General features: G+C 42.9%; 1 protein-coding gene across 2 annotated transcripts in view; it reads left to right on the top strand.

Annotated features, from left to right (window-relative positions):
- Positions 1-17,135, top strand: part of WDR35 (WD repeat domain 35) — a 333,796-nt gene that overhangs the window by 214,895 nt on the left and 101,766 nt on the right. For both annotated transcript variants that reach the window (XM_029595967.1, XM_029595968.1), the window contains one exon: positions 10,800-11,003. In XM_029595967.1, the coding sequence (XP_029451827.1) occupies positions 10,800-11,003 (204 nt within the window). The remainder of the gene's footprint in view (positions 1-10,799; positions 11,004-17,135) is intronic.

Raw genomic sequence — 17,135 nt, 5'->3', positions numbered from 1 at the left:
CTTATGCTTTCCCTCTCAGTTCAGTGGTCTGTCTCCTTGTATTCTTTGCTCTTTCTGACTTCCAGTTGGAATTTCGGGTGGAGGGGGGAAAAATTTAAGGAATTTGTGGTATATCTTGAGAGTATACATGCAGGAAAATATACACCACTTTTTCCCTATGTTTTCGCTAAGCTCTGGCCAATACTGCCTTTAGCTTTTCTCACTTCATTAGGCTGCCCAAAGTGTCTTCCTGCTCACCTGAACTATCCTGTAGACAGGATGGATAGCCTGCCCTTGACAGGGTGCAGTGTGGTTGAGCTTCAGCATAAATTATCTCCCTGCTCGGGGATTTGGGCTAGTGATCTCATTCAAGGATTGCTTTTCATCCCCTGAAACTCTTGATGCTGTCCTGCTATTCAGCTATGTCTGGTGCTTTGGCACATAGGGTCTGTCACAGACCCTGCCATTGTTGCTGATTATTCTTCCAAGCTTGGGTTTTCTGCCCATTATGCCTATTAGCCAAACATGAGTACACTTCTGCAGAGACATTCTGTCTTTTGGATGCCAGTGGACTGCAGTTTCTTTCTGGAGAGTTCTCAAGCCCCAGTTGGTTTTTCAGTTGTCTTGTAACACCAATGAAAACTGTGCAGTCTTCATCCAAGAGTCCTTCTCTTGTTTATATCTCTAGACCATTTCCTGTATCCAGGAAATTCTAGACCTACTGTCATTGTTAGTGTTTACTGTGTTAGTGTTTTCCGTGATGCGAAGTATGTTTCTTGCTGGTACTCGTATCACTCTCCTTCCTTGGGTGCCTCTGTTACACATTAGGGTTTTATGCGTCAGTCTTTTCTATGGTTTTCTCTTTGTAGAACTCAACTCTTTTCCCGCCTAGACCCTTCTGGGATCAGCTGCCTCACAGAAAAAAGGGAGAGAGGTGGTGCTTTCAGCATGGTGCGGTTTCCCACTTTGTTCTGCTTGGATAGCCTGTAGCTTGGGATTCAACCATGTTTGAGGATACCATCCTGCTAGTTCTCGGAGAAAGCAGAGTTGCTTACCTGTAACAGGTGTTCTATGAGAACAGCAGGATGTTAGTCCTCACAAAACTCACCTACCTCCCCGGGTGTTGGTTTCTCCATCTGTTAGCTTTGTTATGGACTAATGGACTTTGCCTAGGGGGCAGGGTGATGACTACAGCTGCACATGCTCAGTAGGGCATGTTTGAAAGCTCTAAATTCTTTGAGGTCAAAGTTCCATACTGGGCTCCGTCCGATGATGTCACCCATATGTGAGGACTAACATTCTGCTGTCCTCTGAGAACACCTGGTACAGGTAAGCTATATTGCATATATATGTATGTTTGTTAGCAGAGAAGCTTCTAATATTTAAATGTGTAAATATTGGTTTACATACTGCTTGGACTTTAGTTTTAAAAGGCAAACATGTAACTTTCACATTTTTTTTATTTTAACTTCAGTTGTCAATAATGTACTTTATTTAACTATAAGTTCTGGGACCTTTTCCAGAACTGGCCTGCCCGCTAGATCTGGGATTTTTGCCAGATCTGGGCTGTTTGCCAAATCTTATCTCTGAAGTGAAATAGACCTTGGAACGATAACAGTCATGCCAGCTGGGATAGAATGTGAGAGATAAGCTTGTATCACGTTTTTAGACAACTGCATGTGTCTAGGATTGGAACAGGATCCCAGGAGGTCAGAGGTTTCTGTTTTCATCACACTATCCTTAATCTTAGGTATTGGGCTTTTAGTCACTGTCAGACACCCAAGGGGCATATCCCTCTGTATCACCGGATTTGATCATAGCAGCTGCCTCTCCAGTAAAGTGACAGTCGAATTCACTCTCAAAAAGGCCAAGTGTTGGAAGAGTCACTCCTCATTGCTCCCAGGAAGAAATTATCATACCTTTTACCTTGTTGGGGGAAAGGTTTACCACAGCTGATAAGCTGCTATGCTCACTTCTTGCATAGTATCTTATTAATTCTTTCTGGGCCAATACATGCAAGACATGCTACTTAAAATAAAAGACCTGTTACAGTTTCTCCCTCAGGACAAATATAATGACCGTGAAACATTGATGGACAAGGGTAAGGAGTATGGAAAACATTTGGACAGATTTCTAAACAGCATCAAGAGCTTCTGCCATTGGAATTGGTGCCCCCAGACTCTCATAGCTGTGATCCACAGATTTCAGGTCCGATGTGTAAGATAATCTTGTTGCAAAGGAGAACATTTCTTTGGAGATAGTCAAGGAAGCAACAAATCAAATAAAGGACTACTGAGCCATGTTTCAGACTCTCTGCAGCCATTTCTAACCCCCCTCCCCCCATACACACACATTATCTAGGACAGCGGTTCTCAACCGGTGTGTTGCGACCGGTGTGTGACGACACCAGTGTGTCGTCACACTTCCTGGTCTCCAGCTGACCCAGCTGCTCCCCCTACCCAAGCGAAATAGGTCCTCCGCCCGGGCTTAAAATGCTGATAGCCTGGGCAGATCGCGGCAGGAGAGCTGGAGTCAGCAGTACCGCCATGCGATCTTCTTCCTGCTCCCTGGAAGAAGTAGTGAGCAGCAGATGTGTGCATGGGAAGAAGAGACCATGCTATTGCGGGCAGCATCGGCCCGAAGAAAAGAAGAGAGGCGTGGCCTGAAGGATGAGCAGTGCAGCTTGGAGTAAAATGAGGAACAACGTCAACCCCCGTAGCCGATGGGAGTCCTTTCACCGCGAGGGCTGAAAATGAAGGAGGTTGCTGCTGCCTTTAGGGTTGGGAGGAGGCTGCTGCTGCCGGCTAGTTCGGGGGGAGGGGGGAGAGTGAGTGAATGAGCAAGCATATGTGTTTGAGATTCTGTGTGTGTGTGAGTGAGAAAGCATGAATGTGAATGATTGAGAGCCTGTATATGTGAAAAAGAGAATGTATGTGATTGTGAGCCTGTGTGTGAGAGAGATCATGAATGTAAGTGTATGATTGGGAACCTGTATGTGTAAGTTTGTGATTGAAAACCTGTTTGTGTGAAAGAGTACATGTGTGTGATTGAGATCCTTTGTGTGTGAGAGATCATGTGTATGTATGATTAAGAGCCTGTATGTATAAGTAAGAAAAAGAGCATGTGTGTCTGTGTGATTGAGAGCTGGTTTAGGTGAGAGAGCATGTGAGTATGTGATTGAGAGCCTGTGTGTAAATGAGAGAAAGAGAGAGAGCATGTGTGTATGTGTGTGTATGATTGAGAGCTGGCTTAGGTGAGGGAGCATGTGTGTATGTGATTGAGAGCCTGTGTGTAAATGAGAGAGAGAGAGAGAGAGCATGTTTGTAAGCATGTGAATGAGAGTCTGTGTGTGAGAGAAAAAGACAGCATGTATGTGTGTGATTGAAAGCCTGTGTGTGTAAGCGTGAAAAAGATAGCATGTGTGTAAATGTGTAATTAAGAGCCTATATAAGTGAGAGAGAAATAGCATGTGTATATGTGAGCGATTGAGAGCCAGTGTGAAAGGGAGAAAGAGGAGAAAGTTTAAGCAAACCATCCCTCCTCCTGCTAATTCAAAACAATCTCAGGGTACCTGGATATCAAACGTTCCCAGCTATGCAGAGCAAAAAAATTTTTGTATCCTTATTATTTTTCATTACTGGGTCTTTGTGTCTGCTATTTTGAAATATTTTATTGGTATCTAGAAATTTTTGATATGAGTTTTTAATTATTGGATATTCCATTCATCAGCTGTTTTGAAATAATCTGTTCTTTTTGTTAGTATGGTTTTACTGCTATTGATTTTATATTTCTTGATTTGTTTTATAAGGATGGGTGATGTTTCTTTTTTTTCCTTTGTTACACTGCGTACAGAGACTCTGGCTTGTTGCGGTTTCCAATCAGTTTTTGTCTGCATGCTTTTAGTTATGCGTTTTGATCTCTTTATTCTTTGTTAGGTGAGGGTCAGCACATGTGATTCAGGTGAGGTTTTCTGCTTGTGTCATTCTTAACAATAAAAATAATACTGGACCTTTATTTTTTTATTTCCACCGTGAATTGTAATGAGCAGTGTGTCTCACATGTGAGCGTGGTCTGTCAGGTGTGTCAGGATGGGAAAAAGGTTGAGAACCACTGATCTAGGAGATATTTGAATGGGGTGCTGAAGAGGCATGTCTATTCTCAGAAGAGACATTATCTTCCATCCTCTTATTGCCATCATTAACAATAAGGACCTCATTCTCATCCCAGACAGAAGAGGGCCTCAAAGCCACTGACAGTTCCTCAGTCAAAACCTGAAACAGAGTTTGACTGGATCCAGGAAGATATAACCAGTATTCCAGTATCTGTCCTGGAGAGCTTCCCTCTGGGGGGAAGGCTGAGGTTTTATGTAAACCATTGATCCAGTGTAACAGAGCTAGGTTCTCAGTATAATAAAGAAAGGATACAAAATTCATCTATTGGAAATCCTACCTGATTGCCCACCCATCAAATCTTGGTTCGCCTTTCATGATAGGGAACTACTACTCAAGTAGCTTTACTCCCTTTTAAGAGGCCAGAACAGTCGAGATTGTTCCACCATGGGAAAGAGGGTGTGGTTTTATTCCAAGTATTTCCTAATCCCAAAAATGGCAAGAGGACTCCATCCCTTCTTAGAACTAAGGGGCCTTGAATGAGTACTTGTTGAAAGAAAAATTCAAGATGGTTTCCTGAGGCAACTTGTTTCCTTTTCTACAAAAAGGAGACTGGCTTTGCTCCCTGTAAAATACAAACTAATTTGTCTTGGCTCTGAGATATCTAAAGTTACTCTGACACGAGACTAAACTTTAGATTATATGTTCATATATATTCCATAAACACAGTTGCTTTAGTTGCAGGTTTATATCATAAGACAGATGCCATTTTATAGCAGAAGTATATATTAGCAATAGACCAGATGAAGGAACAGACTGTTAACTTGGTTCTTGGGAAGCATGGTGATAACTAGGCAGCTAAACATTTAATTAGGCTATGTAGTCATAATCTTAGCATACTAGACAAAAGAGATTCAAACAAGAGATGTGGGAATGGAGAAAGAGAAGAAGAGAAGGAAGAAATCCCTGATGGTGAGAAGAACAGTAACTTGACTTACATGAAGCAATTCTGTCTTTACTTGTATGTTACCTATTACAAGGATGATGGATCTCAGCTAGACCAGCATACCACAAATAAATATAAACACAGCTTGCCTGCTGGGAATGGTTTGGGAGAAGAGCCTGGTCACAGGGAACTGAGATGCTATTATCTACTTAGCTGCCAAGAAGTGTTCCAGAATGGATCCTAAGGTGATACTACAGATAGGAAGAGAGTGCACATGTAATATTACTACAATACGATCTTTACTAGACACAATTCTGGCAACAGCTTTTCTTTCACAAGAAAGGATCATCACCTTGATGTCCGCAGTGGAATAAGCCTTGATGCTTTTGGTGCAACTGCAACATTGCTATCTGCTTCAATGGCAGGAGGAAAAGGGAATTTGATTTAGACAACAACCAATGAGTCCCCCGACATTTACTGTCTGGGGAACTGATGCAACTGCAGCATCGCTCACCACTTTGATGGTGGAGGAAGGAAGGAAGAGGAATTGAATTCAGACAATAACCAACATGTGCCCTGACTTTTATGGTCTGGGGCAGTGGTTCTCAACTAGTGTGTTGCGACACACCATTGTGTCGCCAAGAACACGCAGGTGTGTCGCCACAGTTCCCGGACCTCCACTGACCCAGCTGCTCCCCGGTCCTTAAAATGCTGTCAGTCCGGGCGGAACGCAGCAGGACAGCTGGAGTCAGCGGCACCGGCATGGTCTCTTCTTCCTGCCCCCCCGCGGCCCGGAAACGGATGTGGTGAGCAGCGGGTGCGTGCACGGGAAGAAGAGACCATGCTAGTGTGTCAGCATTAGCCTGAAGAAGAGAAGAGAGGCGCGGCCGGAGGAATGAGCAGCACGGCTCAGAGAAAAAGGAAGAAGAACGTCAACCCCCGCGGCCGATGGGACTCCTCCTCCGCAAGGACTGAAAATGAAGGTTAGGGTTGGGAGGAGGCTGCTGCTGCTGCTGCTAGTGCTGGGGAGGGAGGGAAGGAGAGAGAGTGAATGAGCAAGCAAGCATGTGTGTGAGTGAGAGCCTATATATGTGAAAGAGAGTATGTCTGTGATTGAGAGCCTGCCTGTGAAAGAGAGAGCATGAATGTAAGTTTACAATTGGGAACCTGTATGTGTAAGTTTGTGATTGAAAACCTGTTTGTGTGAAAGAGTATGTGTGTATGATTGAGATCATTTGTTGTGAGAGAGATCATGTGTATGTCTGATTAAGAGCCTGTGTGTATAACTAAGAGAGAGAACATGTGTGTCTGTGTGTGATTGAGAGCTGGTTTAGGTGAGGGAGCATGTGAGTATGTGATTGAGAGCATGTGTGAGAGAAAGACAGCAGGTGTGTCTGTGTGTGATTGAGAGCTGGTTTAGGTGAGGGAGCATGTATGTGATTGAGAGCCTGTGTGTAAATGAGAGAAAGAGAGAGCATGTTTGTAAGCATGTGAATGAGAGTCTGTGTGTGAGAGAAAAAGACAGCATGTATGTGTGTGATTGAAAGCCTGTGTGTGTAAGTTTGAGATTGCAAACCTGATTGGGTGAAAGAGTATGTGTGTATGATTGAGATCCTTTGTGTGTGTGAGAGATCATGTGTATGTATGATTAAGAGCATGTGTGTATAATTAAGAGAGAGAGCATGTGTGTCTGTGTGAGTGAGAGCTGGTTTAGGTGAGGGAGGACGTGAGTATGTGATTGAGAGCCTGTGTGTAAATGAGAGAGAGAGAGAGCATGTTTGTAAGCATGTGAATGAGAGTCTGTGTGTGAGAGAAAAAGACAGCATATATGTGTGTGATTGAAAGCCTGTGTGTGTAAGTGTGAAAAGATAGACAGCATGTGTGTAAATGTGTAATTAAGAGCCTATATAAGTGAGAGAAAAAGCATGTGTATATGTGAGTGACTGAGAGCATGTGTGTATAGGTGTGTAATTGAGAGTCAGTGTGAGAGAGAGCGCTGGTATGTGATAGAGAGAGGAGAAAGTTCCAAGCAAACCACCCCTCCTCCTGCTAATTCAAAACAATCTCAGGACACCTGGATATCAAACGTTTCCAGGTATGCAGAGCAAAAACATTTTTGTATCCTTATTTTTCATTACTGGGTCTTTGTGTCTGCTATTTTGAAATATTTTATTGGTATCTAGAAATTTTTGATAAGAGTTTTTAATTATTGGATATTCCACTCATCAGCTGTTTCGAAATAATCTGTTCTTTTTGTTAGTATGGTTTTACTGCTACTGATTTTATATTTCTTGATTTGTTTTATAAGGATGGGTGATGTTTCTTTTTTCCTTTATTACACTGCATACAGAGACTCTGGCTTGCTGCAGTTTCCAATTCATTTTTTTCTGCATGCTTCTAGTTATGTGTTTTGGTCTCTTTATTCTTTGTTAGGTGAGGGTCAGTACATGTGACTCAGGTGAGGTTTTCTGCTGGCGTGTAGTTTCTGTGTAGGGCTCTATAGCAGCCTGACTTGGTCTGTTTTCCTAATAGGAGATGTATTGGTGTCTTAAGGCCTGGTGTAATATTTCAGTGTTGCCTTTTCTTAGGTAAGGTGGTTACTGTTTAAGTGCTGGAAATTGGTGCTGTTTTGGTATGGGATGTTTACTATGTATGCAATTTCTGTTCAGACAGAATATGTATCTTTTCCTTGTGTCATTTTAAACAATAAAAATAATTACCGGACCTTTACTTTTTATTTTCGCCGTGAATTGTAATGAGCAGTGTGTCACAAATGTGAGCGTGGCCTGTCCGGTGTGTCACGATGGGAAAAAGGTTGAGAACCACTGGTCTGGGGTACTGATACACAGACATTATTTTATTATTTATAACTTTTCTATACCGAAGTTCAGGTAACAGTGTTACCTATCACTCCAGTTTACATTGCAACAGATAATAAACAATGACAACATATGTCTTACAATGAACAGGGGATGTGAACAACTTGGATAACATAACTATGAACCAGGACAGAGGAACTATTAGAGTGAACAAGCCTATGGGGAGGGAGATTAGCTAATGGGGGAGGGGAAAGTTTATTACTGATGAGTAGAAGAAAAAAACATGAGCCTAGGTTCTGGTTGTCAATACGCTGAGAACAGTCTGTGGTAGCTGTGGAAGATTTAGTGAGTTATGGGAACGCTTGACCGAACATCCATGTCTTGAGTCTTTTTTTGAACGTGTTGGGGCAGTTGAACGTGTTGGGCCAGACATAAGGGAAAAAGCACAGAACTGCTTCTGCGGTCAAGTCCATAAGCAAAGCACATCAAGTAGCACTGTCTGAATTTTCAAGAAGGCTCATCACCCAACAAAAATGTTGCTAGAATTATGTTTTATATGGGTTATCATAAGGCTTGGGGATAATTGGCAGTTGCTACCCTTAAGAGAAACATGGGGGTAACCTGCACAGCGTGGCAGATACTACCATAAGAAACTTTCTAGGCAGACTGGCTGGACCATTCGGTCCTTTTCTATGTAAAAATGTTACGTCTCATGGAATCAATTGTAAATGCCACTCCCTTGGCATGTCTCAATATGAGACAGTTCCAGTGGACTCTACGGTCGCAGTGTCTTCAAGCTACTCAAGGTCTATGAGACAAAGTCTGAACCACTCAGCAACTGAAGGACTCCCTGTCCTGATAGCTGAACCAATCTAATATGGCCAGGAAAATCTCCTTCCTATTTCCTTTGACCCAAATTTGTCCTAACCATGGATGCATCCAGCCTGAGTTAAGGAGCTCATTTAGAGGGGACTCCACACTCGAGGTCTATGGTCTGTTCAGGAGGTACTTCATTAAATAAATTTCTTCAAGCTAAGGGTGATTTGGAAAACTCTAACAGGGTAATTTTAAAAAGAATGTGCGTACGTCCATAAACATGCATATCGGTGCGTGAGCAGAGAGAGGCTGCAGTTTTAAATTGTGCTTGCAAATATGCGCGTATCATTTAAAGTAACCCTGTGTATGTTGGCCACAGCTTTAGCGGCTTTTACGAAAGCATGAAGGCAGATTTTAAAACATGCTTGCATGAGGGGAAAAACCAGTTTTTACAAGTAGTCCACCAGTTTGTCCAATTTACATTGAGATCTTCAAGACCCCTCTAGTTCTTCATCCTGCAAGCACCCCACTTGACTCCAAACCCTCACGCTGTGCTAAACACCCTAAAACTCGAGCTCTCCAGACTTTCTCCTCATCAGGACCAGAAGTAAACTTGGGTGGATAACAAGCTGGCGCACGCCATGGGCAGCTTTTTTAAAATATGGACCTAACATGCATATTTCTTGGTGCCTCGGAACAACCACGCTCTGTCCAATCTCTACCCCTTTTCCATCCCCTTCTTGACGCTTGCACAGGTATCTACACGTATACTCAGCGGGTTCTTAAAATGTGCATTTCTCGCACAAGGCCCACATATGCACGTATGTGGCCATTTTTGCATGAGGAACGCTTTTAAAATTGACCCATAAGGACTTCCAGAGATACGCTGACCAACAAAATTGTCCTAATCCAAACAATCAAGTGAGCAAGCAGGAAGGAAGAAGGTTATACTCCTGTGTCAGGAGGCTGTCAGAATGTGGAACTGGGCCAACTCTCAAAGGATGGCTCAGAGTTTTGAGTGTATGGAGTTGAAGGCAAACTAGTATCTTCTCTACAGTTGCCTTCTGAAGTGAGCAAAGTTCTTCTAGTGTCTAGAAAATGCTTCACGTCAAGATAGAACTCTTGAACAGACAGTTGTAAAGAGCCCATTTATTGATTCCTTAACTCTTCCCTCCAGCTTCTGGCATAATATTGTTTGCATTTTCCTCTATAAAGTAAAAACTGAATAATTATTTTCTTGTGACCTCCTAATTGTGAGGTCTGCTGTCAATGAAGAAAACAAAGTTGCTCACCTATAACAGATGTTCTCTATAGACTATATGAAAAATCATCCACACAATCCTACCCTCCTCCCCTTGGAGTTGAAGGTCAGCTTACTACAAAGACTGAGAGGAGAGTTAATGGTAGTGGCAGGTGTGTGGAAAGGTCTATGCATGCTTAGAAAGATCTTCCTGTTTTTTCAGAGCTCTGAGAGAGCTATTGGCACCATTGAATGATGTCACCCACTTTTGTGGCTGATTTGTCCTTCTGTCTATGGAGAAGTTACGGGTAAACAACTTTGCTTTACCTGCATTGTAGTGGAGACATCTCTGGGGTGGGGTTGAAATGGGAGAGAAAGCAAAGTGCATAGTTTTGGATTTTCAAAACTACATGCATTGTTTTATTCAGAAATGTATCTGCAAAATTGAAGGTGCAAGTCTCAGCAGGTACTTTTAACTTAAACATTTTTCAATGTTCCCGTGGACATTGTAGCTACATAGGTTGCATGAAAATACTAAAAACATTTAGTTTGGCCTTACCAAAAATTAGTCTGCCTATATGTAAACTTTGAAATATATGCACAAGAGAACAAATATATTGGTCCTGGCAGAGACCACCTGATGATCTGATGAGTCATAAAATAACACATTTTAAAATTTCAGCCTGAGATTGTGTATTATTCAGCAACTTTAAAAATAGTAATCCCTTTTTTATTGTAGACTTTGAAGCAACTTTTTTCTTTACTAGTTTTGGCATATCTAAAATGTAGAGGCAATTGTTTCATTGTAGATGTATCTTTTTTTGCAGGGCAATGCTGGAATTATGGCTTTATTCATTTCCTTTCTAATGGATATTGTGTTTTTCCAACAGGCGCCTTCTTGCAGAGGCTGCTCTTCAGAAGCTCGATCTTCCAACAGCTGAGCAAGCATTTGTGCGCTGCAAAGATTACCAAGGTATTGAATTTGTGAAACGTCTCGGCAACTTGCTGAGCGAGTCAATGAAGCAAGCTGAAGTTGCAGCCTATTTTGGTAGGTTTGAAGAAGCTGAACGAATGTACTTAGATATGGACAGAAGGTAAGCATTACTTAAATTCAACAACAAGCTATGAAATAAAAGCTAGAAAGTAAAAACATATTTAGTGAAAATGTTTCAGTTGTGGGAGTTTTATCAATTCCTGGAAAAACAGAACTATTATTTTTAGAAAAAGAATTTACAAAGTAATATATGACCATCATAAGACTTTAATATAGAGTGTAAATAACACTGCACCTGTACTTTATATATATATTTTTTTTGTCTCCTGGCACACTTCTTAAATGCAGTATACCAGATTTCTAGGTTCAGGAGTTTTCCCCACCAAGTGGATAAAGTAATGTTGATGTCATGTTAGTCTACTTGAATGAGTGGAAATAAAGGTCAATAAACAAAAACAATTTAAATCAAGACCATTTTATTGGACTAACTTAATATGTTTCTTGACTAGATTTTGGGAGTTGCACTGCCTTCACCAGATAAAAACAAAATGAACAGGTGAAAGTAAAAGATGATCTTGCCTGAGCAACACAGATTACATTACAGTGGTGTTGGGAAGAGGGAACCGGGGAGGTGAGTTGATGTGACAGCAGAGTGTTAAGAAGGCGACAGAGATAGTAGAATTGTGCCTGGTAGGTAATTAATACAGCAATCCAGTGGGAGCACTGAGAGGAGAGGATCACCTTGCTGATGGCTGAAAGGAATCAGTAAGTTCTGCTTGGGAAATGTTTTAAAAGTATTGGGGAGAAGTAAACTAATGGGGTATATTAATTAGTGTGTTTGTATGTTTTTTAAATAGTCAGTAAGTCAGCTTAGTAGTTAGTGTTTGTTTTTTAAATAGTGTTTATAAACAAAAGTTAGTGTGTGTTTGTTTTTTAAATAGTCAGTAAAGCAGCTAATAAACAAGTTAGTGTGTTTGTTTCCCAACCCTCCCACCCACCCCTAGCTCATCCTTTAATTTATAGGCAGGTGCCACTTTCACACACACACACACACAAAATAAAATCAGCCCTATATCGTCACTTCAAAATTCCCCACACCTTATTGAGAGTTTGATCATTCCCTTGTAGGCCACTATCAGATATATAGTGAATACACTGGTACATTTAAAGGACCCTAATTAGACACATTCCTACTCCCATAGCAACCTAAAACTTAACTAGGAACAAATTGGAGATAAAAGCAGCAGTCCAGCAGCAAGAGGTGGGGGGGCCTCCCAGTCTTTTGCATCGAGTGTTACATGTATGATCTTTTCCCCACCGGTGAGAAGTTTTACATGTGCATTTGATGCAAAGAGCTCCTATCTCTCAGAGAACGAGCCCAATCTCTGGAGGATAGCGTGACAGACCTGGAGGAGCTGAGGCAGACAGAGAGGTGTATAGATGAGACCTTCTGGGACATGGTAGCCAAGTCCAAACTTCAGACTGGCAGCCCTGGTGCTGCGTTGGAGGAAGAAGGTCTCATGATCGGAGAGCATCAACCTGGTGCAGCAGGAAAGGATCCTGTAGCAAGGACCTGATCTCCAGGAGGTGCATTATCCTTTCAAACTGAGGATGTGTCTCCAAGGCCTACTGCCCAGGAGGGAAAGGTTAGGTTGGCCGTCCACCTGGCTAAGATGGTGAGACAGACAGTGAAATGCTAAGAGAAATTAGGGAAGCTAATCAAATTGGTAGTGCAGTATTAATGGGAGATTTCAATTACCCCAATATTGACTGGGTAAATATTGACTGGGTATCCATCCAGATAAAGTTCCTGGATGGAATAAATGACAGTTTTATGGAGCAATTGGTTCTGGACCTGATGAGTGAGGGATCCATTTTAAATCTATTTCATAGTGGAGCACAGGATTTGGTGAGAGGGGTAATGGTGGTGGGGCCACTTGGCAATAGTGATCATAATATGATCAAATTTGAATTAATGACAGGAAGGGGGACAGTAAGTAAATCTACGGCTCTAGCGCTAAACTTTCAAAAGGGAAACTTTGATAAAATGAGAAAAATTGTTAGAAAAAACTGAAAGGAGCAGCTAGAAAGGTAAAAAGTGTGCAAGAGGCGTGGACATTGTTAAAATACACCATCCTAGAAGCAGAGTCCAGATGTATTCCACACATTAAGAAAGGTGGAAAGAAGGTAAAATGATTACTGGCATGGTTAAAAGGTGAGGTGAAAGAGGCTAGTTTAGCCAAAAGATCTTCATTCAAAAATTGGAAGAAGGATCCAACAGAAGAAAATATGATAATGCATAAGCACTGGCAAGTTAAATGTAAAACATTGATAAGACAGGCTAAGAGAGAATCTGAAAAGAAGTTGGTGTAGAGGCAAAAACTTACAGTAAAACCTTTTAAAAATATATCCAAAGCAGAAAGCCTGTGAGAGAATCAGTTGGACCATTAGATCATCGAGGGGTTAAAGGGGCACTTAGAGAAGAGAAAAGATAAGGCCATTGCGGAAAGATTAAATGATTTCTTTGCTTCGGTGTTTACCGAAGAGGATGTTGGGGAGATACCTGTTCCGGAGAAGGTTTTCATGGGTAATGATTTAGATGGACTGAACCAAATCACGGTAAACCTAGAAGATGTGTTAGGCCTGATTGACAAACTGAAGAGGAGTAAATCACCTGGACTGGATGGTATACACCACAGAGTTCTGAAAAAACTCAAAAATGAAATGTCATATCTATTAGTTAAAATTTGTAACCTATCATTAAAATCATCCATTGCACCTGAAGACTGGAGGGTGACTAATGTAACCCTAATATTTAAAAAGGACTCCAGGGGCGATCTGGGAAACTACAGACCAGTTAGCCTGACTTCAGTGCCAGGAAAAATAGTGGAAAGTGTTCTAAAGATCAAGATCACAGAACATATAGAAAGACATGGTTTAATGGAACAAAGTCAGCATGGCTTTACCCAAGTAAAGTCTTGCCTTACAAATCTGCTTCACTTTTTTGAAGGGGTTAATAAATATGTAGATATAGGTGAACTGTATTTGGATTTTCAGAAGGCATTTGATAAAGTTCCTCAGGAGAGGCTTCTAAGAAAAGTAAAAAGTCATGGGAGAGGTGGTGATGTCATTTCGTGGATTACAAACTGGTTAAAAGACAGGAAACAATAAGTAGGATTAAATTGACAATTTTCTTAGTGGAAAAGGGTATACAGTGGAGTGCCTCAAGAGTCTGTACTAGGACCCGTGTTTTTCAAAATATAAATGATCTGGAAAGGAATACAACGAGTGAGGTAATCAGATTTGCAGTGAAACAAAATTATTCACAGTGGTTAAACCACAAGTGGATTGTGATTAATTGCAGGAGGACCTCGTGAGATTGGAAAATTGGGCATCCAAATGGCAGATGAAATTTAATGTGGATAAATGCAAGGCAATGCATATAGAGAAATAAACCCATCCTGTAGTTACACAATGTTAGGTTCCATATTAGGAGCTACTGCCCAGTAAAGAGATCTAGGTGTCATAGTGGATAATACTTTGAAATTGTCAGCTCAGTGTGCTGCGGCAGTCAAAAAGGCAAAAGAATGTTATGAATTATTAGGAAGGGAATGGTGAATAAAACAAAGGATGTCATAATGCCTCTGTATCGCTCCATGGTAAGACCGCACCTTGAATACTTTGTACAATTCTGGTCGCCACATCTCAAGAAAGATATAGTTGTGATGGAGAAGGTACAGAGAAGGATGACCAAAATGATAAAGGGAATGGAACTGCTCCCCTTTGAGGAAAGACTAAGGAGGTTAAAGCTGTTCAACTTGGAGAAGAGACGGCTAAAGGGGATATGATAGAAGACTTTAAAATCATGAGAGGTCTAGAATGGGTAAATGTGAATCGGTTATTTACTCTTTCAGATAATAGAAGGTCTAGGGGGCACTCCATGAAGTTAGCATGTAACACATTTAAAACTAATTGGAGAAAATTCTTTTTCGCTGAACGCACAATTAAACTTTGGAATTTTTTGCCAGAGTATGTGGTTAGTGCAGTTAGGGGCAGATTTTCAAAGGGTTCCATGTGTAAGATATGCGCGTAACCCCCGAAAAGCTGCTCGGCGACGCGCGCAAGCCCCGGGACGCGCGTATGTCCCGGAGCTTTGAAAAAGGGGCAGTCTGGGGGCGGGGCCGTGGGCATGACGACAGTCCGGGACGTGGCCGGGGGCATGACGATGGGCCGGGGGCGGGGCCGAGTGCTCCGACACAGTGGCCTGTGCCGGAGCATGGCGCACCAGCAGCTGGCTGGTGTGCGCAAGTTATGCCTGCCTCGGACAGGCGTAACTTTTGGAATAAAGGTAAGGGGGGGGTTTAGGTAGGGCTGGGGGCGGGTTAGGTAGGGGAAGTGAGGGGAAGGTGGGGGAGGCGGAGGGAATGGAGGAAGGCTGCGCAGTTCGGCACGCGCAAGTTGCACAATTGTGCACCTCCTTGCGTTCGCGGACCCTGGATTTTATAACTTGCGCGCGGCTGTTAGCAAGGTGATGTTATAAAATCGGGCGTAGATTTGTTTGCGCCAGATTGCGCGAACAAATCTACGCCCGCACGCAGGTTTTAAGATCTGCCCCTTAGTGGGTAATTGCCAGGTTCTTGTGGCCTGGTTTGGCCTCTGTTGGAAACAGGATGCTGGGCTTGATGGACCCTTGGTCTGACCCAGCATGGCAATTTCTTATGTTCTTATGTAGTTGGGTTTTAAAAAGGTTTGGATAAGTTCTTGGAGGAGAAGTCCATTACCTGCTATTAATCAAGTTGATTTAGAAAATAGCCACTGCTATTACTAGCATCAGTAGCATGGGATCTACTTACTTTTTTGGGCACTTGTCAGGTACTTGTAGCCTGGATTGGCCACTGTTGGAAACAGGATGCTGGACTTGATGGACCCTTGGTCTAACTCAGTATGGCAATTTCCTAAGCCAAGTCTGTGTCTTTTTGTGTTACTTTTGAAGTATTTGATCATTTAACTTCAAATGTCTTATGTTTCTGGATAGTTTTGAATTTTGCTTTTTATGTCTTGTTCATAAGATCCTTCTCCGCCCGACCTGCAATGGCCGCTGCCTCCTTGTGCAGCCGGTACAGACCCGCCGTGTCAAAAGGAGCGCTCTCACCCTCTGAGCCACGCGGCCTTCTTCAGAGTCGCCTGGCTGCCGTAAGCGCACAAATCCCACCCCTGAATGACATCATCACTCGGGGCCCGCAGTGCCTTTAAATTTGCGGCGTCATCGCATTCTCCTTCCTTCTCTGCCCGATCTGCACCGGCCGCTGCCTTCTTGTGCGGCTGGCACAGACCCGCCGGGGTCAAAAGGAGTGCTCTCACCCTCTGAGCCACACGGCCTTTTTCGGAGTCGCCTGCCTGCCGTAAGCGCACTAATCCCGCCCCTGAACGACATCATCACTCGGGGCCCGCAGTGCCTTTAAATTTGCGGCGCCATCGCAGGCGTCGCGCGCCAAAGGTGCGCGACTAAGGGGCATGCCCCTTAGTGCGCCTGTTTGTGTGCCGCCTTTGTGCCTCGCAGTGCCCTCCCTCCACCCCCCCCTGGTTCCCCATTGCCCACTTGCCCCTCCTTGCCTGCTGCCAATGCCTCACAGGAGGTTTCCTCTACCACCCCTTTCCCCTGCTGCGAATGAGCTATCTAGCGCCCAAGGGACACGGCTCCTGTGACTTGCGCTGTCTCACTCTATTCTTAATGTGCACCTTTTCCCGCGAAAATCTGCCACTGTCCCTCGCTTTAAATTTTGGTTCTTGTTGACTAAGCACTGTGCAGCCTAGATCAGACTCTTATCTTTGATTTACCTTATGTACTATATAGCACAGTCTTTACCAGTGTCAATTACATTGTAGATTTTGTCAGACCCTTAGTCGCTCTATCTATTACTAGAACCCCGTTGCTCTTTCTGTTTGTACTTCTACCTCCTGACTAAAAAAAATGTGCCTCTTGACTATTCCCACCGTACACCTCCCCCACCTACGCAAATCCAACACAACACAAACACACCCATCTAACTCCCGGAAATCACTAGTACCTATCATGATCTCACCCCTCACCCAATTTCTAGGCCTAGCCACTCTCGCCATAGCCTTAATCAATGTACAATCTATCCTCAAAAAGCACCCATCCTTCACGACCTGCTCACGGATGACAATCCTGATATATGTGCCATCACGGAATCATGGCTCAAAGACTCAG

Source organism: Rhinatrema bivittatum, chromosome 3 (genome assembly GCF_901001135.1).
Source record: "Rhinatrema bivittatum chromosome 3, aRhiBiv1.1, whole genome shotgun sequence".
NCBI lineage: Eukaryota > Metazoa > Chordata > Amphibia > Gymnophiona > Rhinatrematidae > Rhinatrema > Rhinatrema bivittatum.
Note: the sequence above shows the minus strand (reverse complement) of the source record. Positions and strands in the feature narration are given on the sequence as shown.